The sequence below is a fragment of the Eretmochelys imbricata genome, chromosome 3 (assembly GCF_965152235.1).
Source record: "Eretmochelys imbricata isolate rEreImb1 chromosome 3, rEreImb1.hap1, whole genome shotgun sequence".
Lineage (NCBI taxonomy): Eukaryota > Metazoa > Chordata > Testudines > Cheloniidae > Eretmochelys > Eretmochelys imbricata.
Window position 1 is genome coordinate 195,692,396 of NC_135574.1, and position 21,712 is coordinate 195,714,107.

Here is a 21,712-nt window from a genome sequence, read left to right on the forward strand (position 1 = left end):
AATTCATGTGGTGAGGGTGGGGCCAAGGGGTTCAGAGTGTGGGAGGGGGTTCTGGGCTGGGGCAGAGAGTTAGGGTGCGGGGGGGAGAGGAGATGAGAGCTCCGGCTGGGGGGGGGTGGGCTTTGGGGTGCAGGCTGCCCTGGCGCTACAGCGGCGAGAGAGGACTCCCCCCAGCTCTCTCCCCCTGCAGCAGCACCTGGGCTGCGGGGGGGGGGGGACACCTCTCCCTGCTGCGGCAGCTCCGGGGCTCAGGCCATGGGATAGGCGCCTCTCCCATAGCCATGACAGGTCTGTGCTGGGGCTGGGTTGGGACTGCGAGAGAGGCACCTCTTCAACGGCTGCGGCAGGTCTGGGCCAAGCTGGGTTGGGTCTGGGGAAGGAGCACATTTCCCTCAGCCACGGCAGGTCTGTGGCTGGGCTGGGTCCGGGGCAGAGGAATCTCTCCCAGCTGCCGCCCTGAGCACCTGCGCAGCGCTTAGTAGACTGCTGCACAGCCGCGCAGTATAGAGGGAACTTAGTTCAGGACTTAGGAGCACTGGCAGAGCTGTATGGGTAAGATTATACCAGTGCCTACCTGGACCGAGCATCTTTCACTTTCATGAAAACTGAATTTACTCTCAAATGTTAGCAAAAAAAGTGAGAAAGTATTCAATGAACCCTAAGTACAAAAATTGGCTCCAACACAGACTGTCCTGCTTTTGGGGAAAAGGAAGTTATTCTGCTGGTTCAGATAATTACTGAGCAGCAAGCTGCCAAAAATGTATATAACCTGTAGATAAATGTTGGCAACATCTGCAAAGTATCATGAAAGATGACTAGTCTCTGAGATAGTTGCTAAAAATCAAAGGAAAGGGGCTGGAGACAAAAGATTTAGATGCAGTTAAATGCAAAGAAATTTCCTGGTGCTCTTGGCTTTGGCCCTCGGATGACTCTAGCAACACTGATCTTTCAAGGTTCCGTACAGGTATCCCAGATGATGAAAACCAATGCGAATGTGTAGCAGATGTGGGAGTTTAATCTCTGCCAGCCTCACAGGCAGAAAATCCTTTGGAAGCCTTCGTGTTTACACCACTTTCCCCAACAGTATGTTTTTACTCTAATGAGAAGTGCCAACAAAAAGTATGAGAAATCTGATTATAGGGGTAGGCTTTTTTCAGCCTTAGATTAGGACTGTAGGTTGGGGTTTAAAGATACAACTGAGTAGGTGCAATTGTCAGAGAATTATCCTTAGGTTTGCTAAGGAAGTGAGGAAGAGGAAACTGAAAAACCTAGTTTTATTGTGCAATATTTAGCTTTCTGGTTTAACAAATGAACAGTTTTTCAATTACATTCTAGAGCACTATAAATATAGTTTATTGCTGTTTCACTGTGTGGGAGCTTTTTTAATTCAAAAGATACTGTTTAAGATTTAAACATTTGTCCCCATACAAATAACCCACTTAAGAGATTAAGTCTGAACAGAAAGAATTCTTGCTGTCTTAAAGTTGCAAAACAAGCTGGCAATACAAATATAATGGCAACTTTTAAATGTTGCCACAAACAGCACTGTAAACAAGACTTTTGGAAAACTGGAAGAAAAGACTTACTATACAACTGTGTACAATTCATACATCAGATCATAAACAAAAGTATTCACTGGAAAAAAATTTACTATATAAGAGTTCTTGCTTTGTTTTTTCAAATACTGCCTTCCTTTCTAGAACAGTACTTCAGAGCTACTTTATTACACTTTATGGAATTTAATTATCCAGTGCCCTACCATCGCTTACTCAAAGAAATTTCTTACCTGTAATTCTTGTTCTTAGATCTCATTCTTGGATCATTCACATGTACTGAAGGGGGTTCCATAGCTGTCTTTGGCCAGTGGCCAATAGCAGGGCAGCGTGCATCTGTCATCACTAGCAGTTCTAGTGGCCCTTCATGCAATTAACAGGACCTTTTAAGAGCTCATCTCATTGAGTTTAATCAAAGCAGAATGCCAGCTAATAGCTAAAGGCATAACATATATTCTGTCATTACATTTTACCTCCAACACAATGGGGAAGAGGTGTATGTGTGGATCTGCTGTGATAAATACCTTCAAAAAAGTATACCTGGTAATTTTCTCTCTAAAGGTCTAGTTCACAGCAGGTCTCTCCTCTTGAAGATCAAACTTCACCAGGTATTTCTTTAAGCAACTAAGAAAGCACAAAGTTATCCTGAATGCTGAGATGAGGATAACAACTTCAGACTCCACCAAAGTAGTCAACAGATGTCCATAATACAAAGTAGAAGATACTCGATCAAACTGGGGAGGAATGTAGATAGATCCCTAGACGACAACTTTTTTTTTTTTTAAAAAGGGGAGTCAAGGGAAGGAGAAGAGAGTGGGGAACGGAGGTGCTGAGTCTTGCCATAGGACTTGCAAACAAACCTAGATGGGGGATGAATTGATTGCTGAAACAAGAGTCAAATCTGGCCAGTATTGATACTGATGGTGCTGAATACAAAGACAGAGATAACTAGATATAAGCATAAACACAGATGCACTTGGAGCACCCACGGTACTGACTGTTCTGAATGGAGTCAACAGCGAAAAATACGTTCACCACCAGCAGGACATGATAGTTCTGTGTTATTCCTAAGTCAACAAGGTAGAACAAGCAGCTAATGGAGATCAATAAGACCTGAAGTGCTCGATCCAGTGGCTTGACTAAGCACCAGAACAACTGGAACTAGAATTACAGATGTTTTTTCAATCAGAAGTCACAGGCCTGATGCATAATCAAAGGAGCTGAGGGGTTTAATTTACTTGATCTGAACTCTGAGGGATGTTTGGATTGAACCTCATTCTCTGAATCTGTGCTGAGCAAAACTGAGGTGACATGTTCATTATTTAGATGCCTCAGTATGTCCCACTGACTCAGATGCTCCAGAATGTTCCACTGACAGATGTTGGAGACAATCACACATGCCAGTAATGGACATTTTATGACTACCCTCAGGGTATTTCTTTAACTGGCCAAGCTGCTTCCTATGTATTCTGTAAGATAAAATAAAGGGAAAGAGCGAAAGGAAAAACAGTGCAACAAGCACATGTTTAAAACTATGCTTTAGAAAGTTTATGAAATTTCTGTCAGACAGGTAAAAGTTGCTCCATAAAGAAAATATAAAAACAAAAAGAAAAGGGCACTAAGGATAGGGAAAGTACAAGAAACCCAGAGAGAACTTTGAATGAAAAACATTAGCCAGAAGAGGGCCAGCTGCTATGGCACACTTCACAATCACAACAGCAGCTCATTCACAGTCAGTTGTTAGAAAGCAGCTAATCATTAGAGGCATTAGAGGTCATCAGGGCTCTTAGCAAATGCAGGTCTCCCTGTTAGTGGCTGGCAGCCAGAGACAGCTTCGGGACTCCTTCCAGACACACATGGGGTGGATCCAAGGGTGGGATTTACTGTGATGCAGAGAAAACTCCTTTATATGTTCAGATTCCTTTGGCCCTGGAACCCAGAACTGTAGTATTATAAAGCTAGATCAGGCACCCTGCTTTCCAGTTTTTTACCTGGAACTGATCAGATGTACATGTGCTCATCTCTGGTGATACAGGGGTAGTCTGTCCTATGGAAGCTATTTTTTCTGCAGCAGATATTGGTTTCAGAGGTTCCTTGGTAGGCTCTAACATACCCTAAAAAAATAAGAGTCATGTGTACATACATGCCAAGAACTACACAGACATTGAAAGACAGAAAATATGGTACTAAATAGTAATATTCTGAAATAGGTGGCTCCCAAACATTGTTTCTAGGATTATTTTCATACTCAATGTTTTAAGACCTCGTTCGGCTCTATTTAGTGGATCATAGGGACCATTTTACAGTAAACGATGGAGACCCAAACCCTTTAACTGAGTCTTATTACTATCAGTAATATTACACAAGTTAGAAGATATTGTTCCATGATCAAATGACATTTTCCCTCCCTGCTGTAAGTGGACTATCACAAGGATCAAGTGGCACAGGAGAAAGGAATATAGTAGTATTTACTCCATTTAACCACCCAAAACAAATTGGTTATTTATAAGAATTGAGTCATTTTGTAACATGATTTTGTCTCCAATACCTTATTTTCAGTGTGATTTGCTATTACTACTGCCAAGGATGTAAATCCGTTTTAAAATCTCAGAGAGGTCAATGAAACAGTGCTTTTCATTCTGAATCAAGTGCTCAAGGCCTAGGACAATGATCTGAGTAGGCTTTGAACTCTCAAGCTCTTTTGCACATAAGTGAGAAAAATTGGTGTAGTCACAGGCATAATTTGCATTCAGACATACAAAAGACTTCTGTTCTCACAGAAGCATGTCTAAACCGTGGGTTTGTTCCACATATCGTTGAAATTGTGTAAGTTAGCCACCAAAATTAGCTTGTCCAATGGTCAAGTGGTTCTAGGAAATTAATGTTCAGGACCCAAACTCACTGGATCAGCAAAGAAACTAGATTTAGTTTCAGAATGGAGGGAACATCTGAAGCTGTGGGGTAGGAGGAGGTACTAAGTCATTTTGCATTAAAAGTCCATCTGCATACTGCTTATTTATATTTAGCAACTAACTCATTTATGTGCACATGTGTGCATGTATATTATATATAAATAAAATTTAGGAGAGTGGCTTCTATGATGTTATTTTCAACAAGAATTTCATAAAGATTACTATGAGGCATGAGCTGCTGTGATGGGTGACTAATACTGTGCATATTATTGGCCAAGTACACACCTTACCGGTACAATAGATAGTCCTGCTCCTAAATATACACAAGATAAGCCACTGCTCATTAATAAGAGATTTAAAACTCCCTCTATAGTCTACAGTAGGCATATCCTGGTACAAAGCAGTGCACAAATAGGCTTGACAAATCCAAGTCTGAAGGAACTGTTGTGAATCTTTATATTAAAATGTTTCCTGGTAAGTAACAGTAAGCATAATATGTATCAGACAGTTGTAATTTCTTCTATAAGGAGACTACATATTAACATTTAAAAAAATAAAATTCCCATAAACAGAAAAAGCTTTTAAAACTCTGATCAGAAAAATTATGATTCTTGGTCTGTCAATGTTTGTCTTATTACAGATATTGCCAGGTGTATGAGATGCCAGACAAGACAACATGGAGAAATTACTGCAATTCTTAAATGAAAATGGATAAGATCATCACACAACTTTACTTTAGATTTCAAAGGACACTGAAGGGAAAAACCTCCTTCACGTACTGTTGCTATTTTTTTAAAGCAACTTTCAGAGCAAAGGCAGTCTATGATGTCCGTGGAGCACATCCTATAAGGACACATGGCCTGATGCCCACTTTGTATGTGTTCCTTGAACGAGGCAGAAATTCATAGGAGCCCTTGACTCAATCGCTGCAGATCTTGTACATACAGGACTTTCATTGACTGGCAGACATGGAATAGTGCATAGCAATACAAGAAGATACACATGTATCTAAGAATGTTGAAAAAAATATTGTATTTGAGAAACAGCATGTGATCATGTACTCAGACTTATGTACTAGGGATCAGAGTAATGGTTACATGAGCAAGAAGAATAATGTTTGATGGGGGTAGGGGAAGAAACTTTGCTTAGTAATATAATTGTCTACAATGGGTTTTCTTGAATTTACCTCAGCAGCATCTAGTACTAGTTATAGTCAGAAACAGTATACTGGACTTTATGGACCTATGCTCTGATCCACTTTGGCAATTCCTATGTTCACATTGCCATTTCCTAACTGAGGATTTAACCCTGCCAGTTTAAACTTCTTTACTGAGGTTTTTTCTTGAATATTTTAAAAGCTGTATTCTAATCTCATGGATTTTCACTAAATATTAAAATGGGATTAAGCTAAAAGTCATTATTCAGCCTATACAAACCTTAACATATTGCATTATAATCTTTTCTTCTCACCAAAATGAGATTGGATCATTCAGCATAATTTACTAAACAAATAAAGCAAGTTATTTACATGTTTTGCAAGCTTTTCTCCCTAACAACTCTATTGATGCCCAACAAGTGTTTGAGCACACTACAAAAATCTCTTTCAGCTTGTTTGGTGCTTAATGGCACTTTATATATTTGATTATACTTTTATGGAATATACACAGTTTTTGTGGGAAGCATACTATGGTACTTACCAGTCCTGCTGCATACATGGGTACAATAACAGGCTGCTTCTTGTTGCCTGTAAAGAGCTGATAAAAAAAGATGGATGACTTAAGAAGTTCTCCCATTCTGTCTTAATCATAAATAAAATTAATATCTTTTAAAATATGGGTCAATGGATTAGGGTTATATTTATGAGATTCATATCAGAGCATAGACCATATGAATTTATAACTAAACAAGGTTTTCATTTTCTTTTAACAACTTTATACTGGAAATATAAATTTGCCTGTAGTAAATTTGAAGCTGTAGTACTAACGTATACTGACATGAAAACTCATTTTAATGTAGGTCTTCTATGAAGAGGTGATCATTCAGAAAGAAACATAGGCATGCAGAACTAAATTTACTACAGCTCACCTAAAGAAACAGTTAAAAGTTTTATAGATAAACTCACAATATTTCTTGTGTCGATTCCCAAGGAGCATAAAAGCTTTTTGTTGCTGTGGGAGCCACCCCACTGATATCTCAATCCATACGAATCATGGATATCCTGCAGCTCTGTCCACACTTCCATAAGTTCCCTAAACAGCCCATGATAAATCAAATCATCAACAGGAAGAATCATATGACTCAGCAGCTTTAGACACATTCTAATTATTGTGACTGACATTATAAATTCCAATTAAACTTGTGCCCAAACACTAGTACTCAGGGGAACTAAAATTGCTATAGTGTTCTCAGAACAATTATTATTCAGACTTATAATTGGAAAATGTTGCCCACAGCAGACAGAACAGCCTACTTAGACTTCATCAACGCATGAATTAATACAGCAATTTGTAACAAGTGTAAGTAATAAGCTACATCCTAATTAACTATCTCATTTAGACATCACTTAAAAGTAGAGGAGAAACCACCAATTACATGAAATACTACCAGTACATGTGGTCACTGAAACAGACATACTGAACTACAATGATTAACTTTTACCCTATAATTTCTAAAAACACTTACAGAAACATTAGAATTTGACATACATCACTACATGTTTTTAAGTTATAATCTGTGTAAAGACCTGGGCTTACTAAAAGCAGCTTTATTCACTTGATTTTCTTTAAGTTTGCCATATTAGTGTTTCTTACCCACTGTTTGCCGAAGTCTCCCCTGTTCTCATCTGTTTGTTGCTTGCTTCCAGAAAAAGGCTCAAGGAAATTATCTCTTCTTCTGTTTCAAGAACAGGTATGGAAGGAAAGCAAACTTCAAACATTCGCTCCAAACGGCTTAGCAACGTTGTCTAACAAACAAACACCAAAGAAACGTATTTCAAGTTTTCTTTAACTGCTTGTTCCAAAAATAAAGAAAAAAATCTGATGAGTGTGACAAATGAGAAACTATACATAGGTTTCAGAGTAGCATTCAAATAAAATGATAATCCACTTTTACATAATAACTTTTGTTAGAGGATCACAAAGCTCTTTACAACTCTAAGAATCACAACTGAGGGGTAGGTAAGTGACATACCCACCACTGGCAGCACTGCGATAGGTTTGACACAAGAAGTTATTACAATAGCTAGCTGAAACTGCAAGGTGAATATCGGTAGTAAAAATATGCAGCAAGTATTCCAAGCGATGTTTAGTTAGGGTGCGTGTTAATGCCCCTCATTCGTATGGTAAGTACCGTCAGATCTTCACTGAACACAAGTGGTCAAGATGTTGGTTTTGAATGTCCTCTAAAATACAGAGCTGGAAACAGCAACATTCCCCCTGACAACAGGGGACTGGTTCAATACCAATTCACAGGGAATAGATCTATTTCCTACATCATCTAGGTATTTATCAGGTCTCCATCAAAGTACTGACCTGGGCCAAACATGCTTAGTTTATAGTCTAACAGGCTAATAGTATAAATATGAGCACCTGCTATGCAACACTTACTCTTTCCATAATACTTCCAAATACTGTGTGCTTTGCAAAGAGTATTCATTATTAGAGATTTGAGTAGCATCCAAATGTGCACTAGGCATGTTACAAATAAGAGATCCCTATTTAGCTGAAGAGCTTCAATCTAAATAGATAAATATCATGGAGGGGTGAAGGGGATGCAACGTGAGTTTTTCCACACAATCATTTCAAAATATGAACTTTGCCTATATTATTCCCCCCTCCCCGATTATTTAGTGTATTTTTATATAATCATTAGCCCAATTTTCTATTTTTAGCTCTTCTATAAAAAGTTAACCTATATCACTGCTCTACATCTTGGCCTTTCTCCCAGTAACTCCATTCTCTTCTCATTAACAGTTGACCAAAAGGTTTTCTGATGATTTCTGTGGGCTTGTGAGCCAGTGGAGTGCCTCCTCTAACATATCTTTTGCCTTCCTATAGAAGCTGGTACATTTTTAGGCCATCCTTTAAAAGGTGCTGGAGTGAGTGAGCCTGACAGCTTTACCTTCAGTGAAAAGCCTATTGAGGGGCAAAACACAACAAAACCCCACATTTCTCTGAATATTGACCTACCACCATTATAACGAACACCTAAGATTATTGCAACTGAAAAATCAGAGAATACACATTCCAATTTACTTTATGCATTTGATGTATAGCCACTTTCAGCGTCAACTTTTTGTGTAGAAAAAATTGTTAAACCACAACAAATTTTTGTATTTTTAAAGGACAGGTGTGGTGCTTTTTTAAAAAAATAACTATCCCTTCAGGTTTTGTAATCCTTATTACCATTTCATTTACATTTCCAACATGGCCCTTGCCATGTTGCAGCTGCTCTGCCGTTCCCTGTCTGTCCAACTGCTGCATTGCACAGCAGGGAAGAGACTAGCATTTGGCTGTTCCATTTCTGATAGTCTGTTTGGCTGTGGGAGCCCCAGGGAGAGCAGAAGAGGAGCTTGAGTTATGGTCCAAGCTTCAGGGAGTGCCTAGTAAGGATGGCTCCCCTCCACCACATAGTTACACAGAGCAGTGGACATAAAAACGCAAGATGAGAACCAGTTATTACTCCCTGATACTCTCCCCCAAGGACAGGTTAGAGCAGCTTGGAGGCTGCTCTAATTTGCACCATCAGGTTAAAGTCCACAAGGGACTATATGCCAACTGAGGATAGCCAGAGCACAATGTACTCCAGCCACTCTCCTGCTTCTGACACACTCCTCTGCACCAAGGGCTGAGGCAAGGAGGTACAAGAGCTGGGTTTTCTTCAAACTGGGGATTTTCCCATGTTGAGTGAATCTGCAGCAGGGGACTTGCAAATGACTTCCACTCCCTTTGAAGCACCTCAGTGGCACAAATATTTAAACAAGGCAGACATGTCCATACATATTGTTTATCCTTAACCTTTTTTGATGGACAGGCTTAAAAATAATGTAATGCACTACTAATTATTTCCTTTTAGAATTTTTCTGTTAGTGCTTTTACAAGAAACAATCTATTTCAAATGTAAATATTATACTCTGTGTGCAACTACATCAGTTGCAATGATCTTTTACAGACTACTGACGTTTACTTAATATTCCTAAGATATATGCTACAATCCATCAGAAATGCACAGCAATGCTCACTATGAAGGCAGCAGAGGTGTCCAGCCATATTGGTAAAGTAGCACACCATCAAGTTTCCCTGGAAAAGGTCAAGATTTGGAAATATACTCAAATCCCATGGTGTAATGACTAAGAATAGGTTTGCTTAAGTAACAAGCCATCTACAAAAGAAAGTGCCTGCCACTGTGAATACCTACTGCCACTTAGAAAACCAGGTCAATGTCTAAGTTGGTGGTTTGATTTTAGGGCAGTGCAGATGACAGCAAGAGAAGGAATACAATACAAAGAGCCCTTAATAATAGAACTTCATCTCAGGCTATTGCCAGCACCCACATAAAAATTCAGATATAAAAGTTTGAGAGAGGAAGAAATAATATTGTGCCAAGGCTGCAGTAACTACTTAATCAAAACATCCTTGGCACATGCTTTTATCTATTTAAGTCTTACAAAAACATTTAGAAGGATCTCCAAGTATTTATAGGTGATGTACTGTGGAAAGTAGGAAGGTTTCCATAGAAAATCAGGAGATCTGAACTGGGGAGAATTCCAGCTCCCTGGACTCATGCAACCCACGTATATCAAGGGAACAATGGCAATAGCTCTAAAGGGAGCAACTACACTTATTCATTTAATTGGAAATATGACACTGTGTTGGCAACTCCTGGGTGGAAAGGGAGTTACCAAAAAATAAACACTTTGCAAAATTCTGCTGCTATTTTAGAACTACTTCCTTTTTGCTCCATAAATCCCACCCAACTGCTTTACTGGAGAAAAAAAATAGTGGAATATATATATACACATTGTGTACAAGTACCAGGTCTTCCTGGATGATCTAGTTATACAATAACTTACTATAAAGATGAAAAAAATCACAATCTAATTATTCAATATGAAACATTATCTATAATGCTTGGACACGGCAGCAAGTATGCTTCCTAAAATTTAATATGCAGTGTTGTAATTGTGTTGGTCCCAGGATATTAGAGAGACAAGGTGGATGAGGTAATATCTTTTATTGGACCAACTTCTGTTGGTGAGAGAGACAAGCTTGTCCTCACGAGCTCTGTGTAGCTCAAAAGCTTGACTCTCTCACCAACAGAAGTTATAATAAAAGATATCACCTCACCCACCTTGTCTCTCTAAAATTTAATATGACATCTGTTGAATAGAACAAATTGTTTGCACTTTTTTTGTGGCACTAAATGTATTTATGGATCCTGAAAGTTCTGCACACATGCACCATTACAATTTGAGGAGAAAAGAGGGGTTCTTAAATCAACAGGACCAGCTCTAGGCACCAGCAAAGCAAGCACGTGCTTGGGGCGGCACGATTCCAGGGGCGGCATTCTGCCACCCTTCCTCCGCCACCCCCCCTCCCGGGGTAGTTGCGCTCTTGGAGCTTGGGACGGCAAATTTTTTGCTTGGGGCAGCAAAAAGACCTAGAGCTGGCCCTGTAAATCAACAAGTAGAATTAAGAGAGTTAAGCCATAACTATGATATTCCAGGCAATGAAAAAGAATCAAAGATTAATTTGTTTAGTTTCCAGGATTAAGAAATTTTAATAAGTGCCCCCTCAAATGGGTCAAAGCAGTTATATCTATTCTAAGGGTCATGGGCATTATAACTTAGGCCTTTTGTGCCTATTAACTGCATATGGTATATATGTGGTCAATTGTTTCAAGGTCCTCTTACTGAAGGCTATTTTGCTGCAATAATGCACGCACAATAGGGTAGATTTTTTATTCTATTAAACTATGAAGTATTTATATATTAGTTTAATGTACTTCTATAACATTTCTTGTTTGGAAAGGCTATTAAAGTGCTACCTACTATTTGATTAGCATTAGTATCAATGTTTCTTTAGAGGGATTTTGGTTCATATTGTACAAGTGCTTCTGAAGGTGGCCACTCATTATATTTGAGTGTTGCCATCTCTCCAATTTTCACAGAATTTATGGTTAGCATTTTTATTTTAAAATTAGAAGGCAAGAACTGGTAGTAGCCAAATTCCAAACACAGGACACAATTGTATACCCTTATTCAAATGAGCAAGGAGCACAGGATTAGGTCCTTAACGATATCTTCTTAAAAAAACTAAGGGCCTGGTGTACACTATTTCTTCTCTTTTTACAATGCACCTCATCCATAGGCTATCAATAAAACATTTTATATAATAAATCTACACTGGCCCAAAGAAAACAGAATACTAGTTAATCCCAAAACCACAGTCTTGGAGTTTCAGTGATAATAAATTAAAAACCTTCCCCCTCAACACCTCCGTTTCCCTTCACAGCCTGGGTAATGAATGGAGAGACCTTGCAACTTGCCCTGAAAGGCAACAAATTTGGTCTCCATTGGCAGATGTTACTTTGAAAGTAAAGAGCGTGGGAGGGGGGCCCTCCACTGAGCACCTTGCCACAAGCTCAATGTAGTACAAATATAGCAACTGTAAGACTGCTTCCCAGTTGCCATGGTATAACAGAAGGAGAGGCGTGGAAGGGAGAGTCCCTCCTATGTAAAAGATCCAAACAACAGAGGGATTTTAAAGATAACTGCAATTCAAGGTTTTAGCTTTAACTGCACAAAAATCTTTTGAAAGACTTACACGTTCAGGTCTGACTATGGAGATTAAACCAACAAAATGATGCATAGGCAAAAGCATATGAAGAGAATAAAGCAGCTAAATTTATAAATCTAGACGAGAAAAGGGTTTGTGGGGACATGATCTTATAATAACTTCAAGTTCACAAGTTAAATGAAGAAAGAGAATTATTTGGTCTCAGAAGGTGGAAGACCAAGGAGCAATGGCCTGAAGCCAAGGAAGAGAAAATTTGGATTAAAGTAAAGAACGTTAAAGTGTATCTCCAATGTTAGACATCTGTCCAGAGCAGTGGACCTAATTCACAAATATTTCTGTCCAAAAAGCAGAAGTTTTCTTGTTAAATAAAATTGGAAGCTCCTGGTGTTGGGATTTATGCTAAACTGACCATGTATATTTGTGTCCAAAGGGGCGAGTAGCTTTCTGAGACAGTCTTTTGCAAGAACTGGCCTATACAGTTTTTGCACTGACTTAACTAAATAGGTTTAGAAATGGATTTAAAAACTGTTGCAACTCTCCTAATTTGGACACTCTTGCATCAATTTAACAGGGTCATAAAGTTGGTTTAATGCAATAGTTCACACACAGTGCTACACACATTTAACTAATTTTTTTTTTAAACACCACCTTAGTTAAGCTGGTGCAACCTGTTATCTAAAAGCTCAAAGGATTCTTTACCCCAGAAACAAACTTCCTTTCAAACACCTTCTAACAATTTACCCCTTTCTCTTCGGTGTGGACTCCATCTGAAAGGAGCAGAGTCTTCACAGAAGCACTTCAGAGACAAATTTCCATTCGTTATGACAGAGCAACATATCCATCCAGGTAGAAGCCAAACTTACAGGCAAGAAAACTAGTTTTCCCTTTCTGTTCCCATATTTAAACATTTTATAAGACAAATCTAAATGTAAGGTGTTTTTGTGAATTCTTTAGAAGATTCAGCAAAGACAGTTGTTTGTTTTAAATATTCCAAGAGAGCATTTGCTGTTCACAACACTAAGCTGGTACATGCAAATCAGAAAGTGAAAACAGTCTGTTTTCACTGTGAAAGCACAAAGGTTGAAAAAGTAAATAGCTAGTATAAATCACAAACATAAATTATACAATTTTTTCAATAATATAAGGTATTTTTAGAAAAAATATTCCATGCCTCTTTCTAATAAGTGGTATTTTTAAAGTGACACTAAAAAGCTTTTACAGTGAACTACTGAGCAAACTGAAAATTAAGTAAAAAGTTACCCACAAAAGGGAATAGGATGGATGGATAACCTTTTTTCCTGCTTATAAAAAAAAACAAAAACAAATCATCAGGAATGTCAAGCCTTGTTTTCCTGGTTTGCATGTTTATTGTAAGCTCTTATTCCTTAATAGAAGAGGGTACTGAATCTTTAGCAAACAAAACTTCTCTTCCATCTGTTTAAGTTACGTACATTTTAACTTAATTGAACAAAAATAAACTTTAAACAATTTTTTTTTTTTAAAATACACTGAGTAAAATTTACTTTCCCTCCCAATAAGTTACGTTACCATTTCAACTATCAGACAGGAAAAAACAGGATAATTAAGACTAAACTATTGTTACTTAGTTGTAAGGTTTACTAACTTTTTGAATACTCTTTTCCAAGTCTTCTTCTAGACAAGATACCATAAAGGTCACAAACCCAAATTCTGGGTGGACTCCTCCTGAAGGTTGAAACAACAGACTGGACTTCTACATAGAGTGCTTCCGCCGACGTACACGGGCTGAAATTGTGGAAAAGCAGCATCACTTGTCCCATAACCTCAGCCGTGCAGAACACAATGCCATGCACAGCCTCAGAAACAACTCTGACATCATAATCAAAAAGGCTGACAAAGGAGGTGCTGTCATCATCATGAATAGGTCGGAATATGAACAAGAGGCTGCTAGGCAGCTCTCCAACACCACTTTCTACAAGCCATTACCCTCTGACCCCACTGAGGGTTACCAAAAGAAACTACAGCATTTGCTCAAGAAACTCCCTGAAAAAGCACAAGAACAAATCCGCACAGACACACCCCTGGAACCCTGACCAGGGGTATTCTATCTGCTACCCAAGATCCATAAACCTGGAAATCCTGGACACCCCATCATCTCAGGCATTGGCACCCTGACAGCAGGATTGTCTGGCTATGTAGACTCCCTCCACAGGCCCTACACTCCCAGCACTCCCAGCTATCTTCGAGACACCACTGACTTCCTGAGGAAACTACAATCCATCGGTGATCTTCCTGAAAACACCATCCTAGCCACTATGGATGTAGAAGCCCTCTACACCAACATTCCACACAAAGATGGACAACAAGTCGTCAGGAACAGTATCCCCGATAATGTCACGGCAAACCTGGTGGCTGAACTTTGTGACTTTGTCCTCACAGACAACTATTGCACATTTGGGGACAATATATACCTTCAAATCAGCGGCACTGCTATGGGTACCCGCATGGCCCCACAGTATGCAACATTTTTATGGCTGACTTAGAACAACGCTTCCTCAGCTCTCGTCCCCTAATGCCCCTACTCTACCTGCGCTACACTGATGACGTCTTCATCATCTGGACCCATGGAAAAGGAGACCTTGAGGAATTCCACCATGATTTCAACAATTTTCATCCCACCATCAACCTCAGCCTGGACCAGTCCACACAAGAAATCCACTTCCTAGACACTACGGTGCTAATAAGCGATGGTCACATAAACACCACCCTATACCGGAAACCTACTGACCGCTATGCCTACCTACATGCCTCCAGCTTCCATCCAGACCACACCACACGATCCATTGTCTACAGCCAAGCTCTACAATACAACCGCATTTGCTCCAACCCCTCTGACACCTACAAGTTCTCTATCAAGCATTCTTACATCTACAATACCCACCTGCTGAAGTGAAGAAACAGACTGACAGAGCCAGAAGAGTACCCAGAAGTTACCTACCACAGGACAGGCCCAACAAAGAAAATAACAGAAAGCTACTAGCCATCACCTTCAGCCCCCAACTCAAACCTCTCCAACGCATCATCAAGGATCTACAACCTATCCTGAAGGACGACCCATCACTCTCACAGATCTTGGGAGACAGGCCAGTCCTTGCTTACAGACAGCCCCCCAACCTGAAGCAAATACTCACCAGCAACCACACACCACACAACAGAACCACTGACCCAGGAACCTATCCTTGCAACAAAGCCCGTTGCCAACTGTGTCCACATATCTATTCAGGGGACACCACCATAGGGCCTAATTACATCAGCCACATTATCAGAGGCTCGTTCACCTGCACATTTACCAATGTGATGTATGCCATCATGTGCCAGCAATGCCCCTCTGCCATGTACGTTGACCAAACTGGACAGTCTCTACATAAAAGAATCAGTGGACACAAATCAGACGTCAAGAATTATAACATTCAAAAACCAGTTGGAAAACACTTCAATCTCTTTGGTCACTCGATTACAGACCTAAAAGTGGCAATTCTTAAAAAAAAACTTCAAAAAGAGACTCCAAGAAGAGACTGCTGAATTGGAATTAATTTGCAAACTGGATACAATTAACTTAGGCTTGAATGAAGACTGGGAGTGGATGGGTCATTACACGAAGTAAAACTATTTTCCCATGTTTATTCCCCCCCCGCTGTTCCTCAGACGTTCTTGTCAACTGCTGGAAATGGCCCACCTTAATTATCACTACAAAAGGTCATCCCGCCCCCGGCCCGCTCTCCTGCTGGTAATAGCTCACCTTACCTGATCGCTCTCGTTACAGTGTGTATGATAACACCCATTGTTTCATGTTCTCTGTGTATATAAATCTCCCCACTGTATTTTCCACTGAATGCATCTGATGAAGTGAGCTGTAGCTCACGAAAGCTTATGCTCAAATAAATTTGTCAGTCTCTAAGATGCCACAAGTCCTTCTTTTCTTTTTGCGGATACAGACTAACACGGCTGCTACTCTGAAATACAACTTTGTCTTCTTTTCCAGGTCCTTCCTAGTCAAACTGTGTGTGTTATAAAGTAAAACATTTTTAATTACTTACTTGACTTTCATTTTTAAAGTATAGTTTCCTTCATTCAGAGAAGCCATTTAATGGCTCATTTGCTGATATACCTACTACTAGCAGACTTTAGAACTTTGCTTCAATGAGAAACCCCTGCTGACAACAATAAGCAGAAGTAACAGGCACAGCTTGTTATGTATGGTTACAGCTTAACTTGTGAAACTTACAATGTATCTGAACTTAAATCTGTGCCAATGAAACCTTAATTCATCCCCATGTATGTTGTGATACAGCCTTCAGTTACATGATTACATACTATTTCTCCATAAAACCCCCACTTCATTCAGTGCATAGAACTGATGGTGCTCACTGAATGGACAGCTATTCAATATTTCTTTCTATCCTCAGAGATTCATTGATTCTAAGGCCAGAAAGGACCACTGTAATCATCTAGTCTGACCTCCTGTGTAACACAGGCCATAGAACTCCTTCAAAATAATTTATTTGATATAGAGCATGTCTTTTAGAAAAAACATCATTTTGATTTTAAAATGGCCAGTGATGGAGAATCCACCTCACCTATTAAAAATGTATACCTTATTTCCAGTCCCTTTTCTTTCATTGTATCCCCATGTTTTATTTACTGGACACCATTCAAATTCAGCACTCAGTTCAGATTTACTCATTTCCCCCAGACTATTTTTAGGAAACTTAAAGCACCTGAGAGCTTCACAAATATTAATGAATTTATCTTTATAAATTAACCTTTGTGAAATTAGGTGGTATTATCCTCATTTTACAGATGGAGAACTGAACCACAAGGTCATACCCAAAATTGTTACAAGTGTCCACTAATTTTGGGGGTCCAACTTAATATGCCTATGGCCTGATTTTTACTGAGTACTTAGGAAATTTTATATGCATTTTGCATATGTAATTTATGTTACACAGAACCACTCGAATCAACTTCAGTTGCAATTATGAGTGCTCAGTTACCCAAACTGGGACAATATCTGAGTTATTTCTCAGGAATATTTTGTATCACATGGTTTCCCTGTTCAGTTTAATATTATTTCCTGATTGAATGCACAGGTTTAAACCAAAGAAAGCTGTAAAGCAGGGGTGGGCAAACTACAGCCCGTGGGCCGGATCTGGCCCATAAGGGCTTTGGATCCGGCCCACAGGATTGCCACCCCTATGGCACCGCGGGCCTCATGCCGCTCCCGGAAGCAGCCGGCACCACGTCCCTGTGGCCCCTGGGGAAAGGGGGGCAAGGGCTCCGCACGCTGCCCTCGCCTGTGGGTACCTCCCACCACAGCTCCCATTGGCCGGGAACAGGGAACCATGTGGTGCTGGCCTTCCAGTAGCGGCATGGGGCCAGGGCAGGCAGGCAGGGAACCTGCCCTGGCCCTGGCGCACGCCTCTGCCACCCCGGAGCTGCTCCAGGTAAGCGGCGCCGGGACGGAGCCTGCACCCCAAACCCTTCCTGCACCCTACACCTGAGCCCCCTCCCGCACTCCCCATCCCCTCCTGTACCCCAATCCCCTGCCCCGAGCCCCTTTCTGCACACTGAACCCACTACCACACTCCAACCCCCTGCCCCAGCCCTACATTCATGGCCTTGCATGCAATTCCCCACCCAGATGTGGCTATAGGGCCGAAAAGTTTGCCCACCTCTGCTGTAAAGGGAGGTTGTTAAGGAACCCATGAAGGGCAAAACAATGACAGATAAGGCAGTCTTTCAGGTACCTGCCTTAAAAAAAAACCTAAAACAATGGCTGGGCCTCAGTTGAGGGAAGAAACTACCTTGCTGGAACTATACAGATAAAGATGTTTTTCTCTTCCCAAAGCTAGGGCTGAGATCAAAAGACTCTCAAGGGTTAAAGAAAGTGCCCTGGCAGAGAGGGAGAAAGGAAGTATCAGCTCAGTGGGAAGCTGAAAGAGAGAGAGAGAGTCAGCATGCAGCAAGGCTGACATAGAGAGCCAGAGTCTGCAGTAAGCAAGCTGTAACGTGCAGTACTGGTTTACAATGGTGCCAGTGGCACCAGGCCCACACTTAAATGGGGCCCCCAGCCCAGCCTGCTCCACTCGCACTGAGCTGCTGGTTCCTCCCCACCTCCCCACTCACTCCTCTTGGCCAGCAGGCCCAGGGCTTCTCTATTCCCTCTGGGCCCGCCCACCGACTGCACCCGATTCCTTGCCCCTCCACCCCCCCCCCCGCCCACTGCTTGCTCCTCAGTGGCCAGCCAGCCAAGGGCTCCTCTCTGCCCCCCCCCCATCACTGGCAGAGGAGAGGAGCCCTCAGCCACTACTGCTCCAGGCCAGTGATTGACTGTCCACTTCTACTTTCCCCGGGGTTGGAGCCCACCTCTCCCTGGTACTCTGCAGAAGCAGCGGGCTGGGGAAGTCGGTGGCTGCCCCCCCACAGCCCCTGGAAGGAAATGCCTCCTCTGCCACAAGCACCAGTGCCAGGCAGGCAGGGCTGGGTGGGGTCCCAGGGCTGCGCTATGCTCCTTAGCTTCAGCTGTCTTGCCCCATAGCACTGTACTGGGAGGGGAGATCCCTGCTCTGCGCTGGCTCAGCAGGGCTGGTGAGTGCGGCCAGGGGGCAGGGCTTGGGGAGTGGGTCTCTGGGGAGTCTGTTTTGGGGTGCTGGGCTGTGAGGGGTATGTTGGAGAGTGCTGGGTGAGGTCTGTGTGTGTTGGGGCACTAGGGTGTGGGGGTGCTGGACAGTTGTGATGGGGCTGCGGGCAGGCAGGCACTGGGTAGAGGTGGTGGTGTGCAGGGCACTGTGCATTTGCGGGGGAGGGGGGCTTATGAGTGGAGCACTGGGCAGTGCAGCATGGGCCTGCCCCCACGGGGAAGGGGCATGCTGGTACCACAGAGCCGGGGGGGCCAGTGTGCATCTGGCGACTGCTGGTTTGTAACCAGTGCCCTTGCACTGCACTGGGTGGAGCAGGGCCGCCCCTGCCATGCCATGCCCCACTGCCCCTGGCCAGACCCTCACTGCAGGGACCGGCCTCCCCATCTCTTGGGAAGAGATGCCAAGTGTAGGTAAGACAATAGGCATTTATGTCTCCGATTTTTAAATCTACTTCTTTACATTCTGTGTATTGTTTGGGCAAATAATTCCTACTTTGTTTTGTACACGCTGCTTCTGTATCACTGCATAGACTCCTGAAAGGCAATTCTGGCAGGGTCCAAGCCCAGTTGGATCTGCTAGGTAACAAAGCTGGCACCCAAGGAGGGGCCCAAAGATCCAGTCAGATAATGTTCAGATTGTGGCATCTCAGCCCAAAGAGATATGGAGGGATGGACCTGCCACTTGCAAGAGGTGCACTCAGGAGGACTGGAAGAGGATCTAAAAGGGCAGCCTACCTAGGGACAGTGACAAACAAAATTTCTTCAAATCAGGCACCAGGTGTGTCAGAGTGGGGATCCAGAAAATGAACACACAATTAGCAAACACCTGTGAAAAGTTTAAGTTAAATTTAAGTTTGACGTTAAAGGGACTTGCTCAGATCACATAGGAACTCAAAGAAGGGGATAGAAGCTAGTTTTCCAAAGTGGCATCCAACAGTATTAACCACAAGACAGTCTCTCTCTTCCTGCAGTCCCTTGCCTTCCAATTCCTGCAATAAATGAGGAAGGGGCCCTACAGACCCCTTTCTCACGACACAACCCTAATTCATTCCACAAGCACTGCCAATCCTGTACACTGCATGAGGCAGGGGTCCTGTGTGGCGGTAGGAGGTGGGAAAAGAGCATTATATGCACTAGGAAGCAGAATTAATGTTGCGCAGGCAACCTGCATTCTGGCATTGCCTAGGTTTAAGTGCTTAACTTTGTACCCTTAAGATCTTTTCTATGTCGTTTCCTAAATTTTTAAAAAGCAAACTGTAAAACAGAAATTCCATCCTGTGAAACCACAGTGACCCTCCCATGGGATATCTGTGGGGTTGGCACCTTTAGATCCACAGCACAAGTAGGAGAGGTCTGAGCTAGTGGAGGAACAAGTGACAGTAGTAAGCTGTTAATCTCTATGTGGACCAGCCATGGGCAGGAAATAAAACATTTTGCGAGTGGGTTTCACAGATAATTGTTAGACAGCAAAGAGGTGTTGACTTTGGAATCCTGGATTCTATTGAAGTTTCTGGAGAGAAGTGTACTCTAGTGGATAGAGACCCTTCTGTCCCATTCCCTGCACCCACCCACCCCGGCTCCCCCGCAACACACAACATCCAGCTTGTCCCTTTTTATACCTCTTCCATCTCCCCAAATATTTCAAGTTTGGCAAATTACAAGCAACTGATTACGTGGCCTTGTAACAAAGTGTTAGCCAACTTTAATTATAGGTGTTGCTGCCAGCTCTGCCTATAATAAATTGCATTCCATCCCTCCTCATTTGTTTTTCTGCTTTCTATATAGTGCCTGATTCTGTGAGCCATTACTCATCTGAATAACTTCACTGAAGTCAGAGGAATTATCCGTGTACAGGCTCGAAAGACCTGGCCCCTAGACTGAGGGTATTTTCAGGATACGGAACTTGTCTATGGAGGTGTCTATAGAAACCTACCAAACTATTAGCATTATTTTTCACAGGTGCTGGGAAGTGGGAGGATTGTTCTTAAATATCTTAAATGTTCGTGTGTCAAGGTTCCTTCCCCACTCTGAACTCTAGGATACAGATAGAATCATAGAATATCAGGGTTGGAAGGGACCCCTGAAGGTCATCTAGTCCAACCCCCTGCTCGAAGCAGGACCAATTCCCAGTTAAATCATCCCAGCCAGGGCTTTGTCAAGCCTGACCTTAAAAACTTCCAAGGAAGGAGATTCCACCACCTCCCTAGGCAACGCATTCCAGTGTTTCACCACCCTCTTAGTGAAAAAGTTTTTCCTAATATCCAATCTAAACCTCCCCCACTGCAACTTGAGGCCATTACTCCTCGTTCTGTCATCTGCTACCATTGAGAACAGTCTAGAGCCATCCTCTTTGGAACCCCCTTTCAGGTAGTTGAAAGCAGCTATCAAATCCCCCCTCATTCTTCTCTTCTGCAGGCTAAACAATCCCAGCTCCCTCAGCCTCTCCTCATAAGTCATGTGTTCTAGACCCCTAATCATTTTTGTTGCCCTTCGCTGGACTCTCTCCAATTTATCCACATCCTTCTTGTAGTGTGGGGCCCAAAACTGGACACAGTACTCCAGATGAGGCCTCACCAATGTCGAATAGAGGGGGACGATCACGTCCCTCGATCTGCTCGCTATGCCCCTACTTATACATCCCAAAATGCCATTGGCCTTCTTGGCAACAAGGGCACACTGCTGACTCATATCCAGCTTCTCATCCACTGTCACCCCTAGGTCCTTTTCCGCAGAACTGCTGCCTAGCCATTCGGTCCCTAGTCTGTAGCGGTG

General features: G+C 42.1%; 1 protein-coding gene across 5 annotated transcripts in view; it reads right to left on the reverse strand.

Annotated features, from left to right (window-relative positions):
• The window catches only part of AFTPH (aftiphilin), a 66,320-nt gene that overhangs the window by 18,974 nt on the left and 25,634 nt on the right, over nt 1–21,712 (reverse strand). For all 5 annotated transcript variants that reach the window (XM_077814040.1, XM_077814042.1, XM_077814038.1 and 2 more), the window contains 4 exons: nt 7,276–7,427; nt 6,588–6,714; nt 6,163–6,219; nt 3,545–3,667 (listed from right to left, as the gene is read on the reverse strand). In XM_077814040.1, coding sequence (XP_077670166.1) covers nt 3,545–3,667; nt 6,163–6,219; nt 6,588–6,714; nt 7,276–7,427 — 459 coding nt within the window. The remainder of the gene's footprint in view (nt 1–3,544; nt 3,668–6,162; nt 6,220–6,587; nt 6,715–7,275; nt 7,428–21,712) is intronic.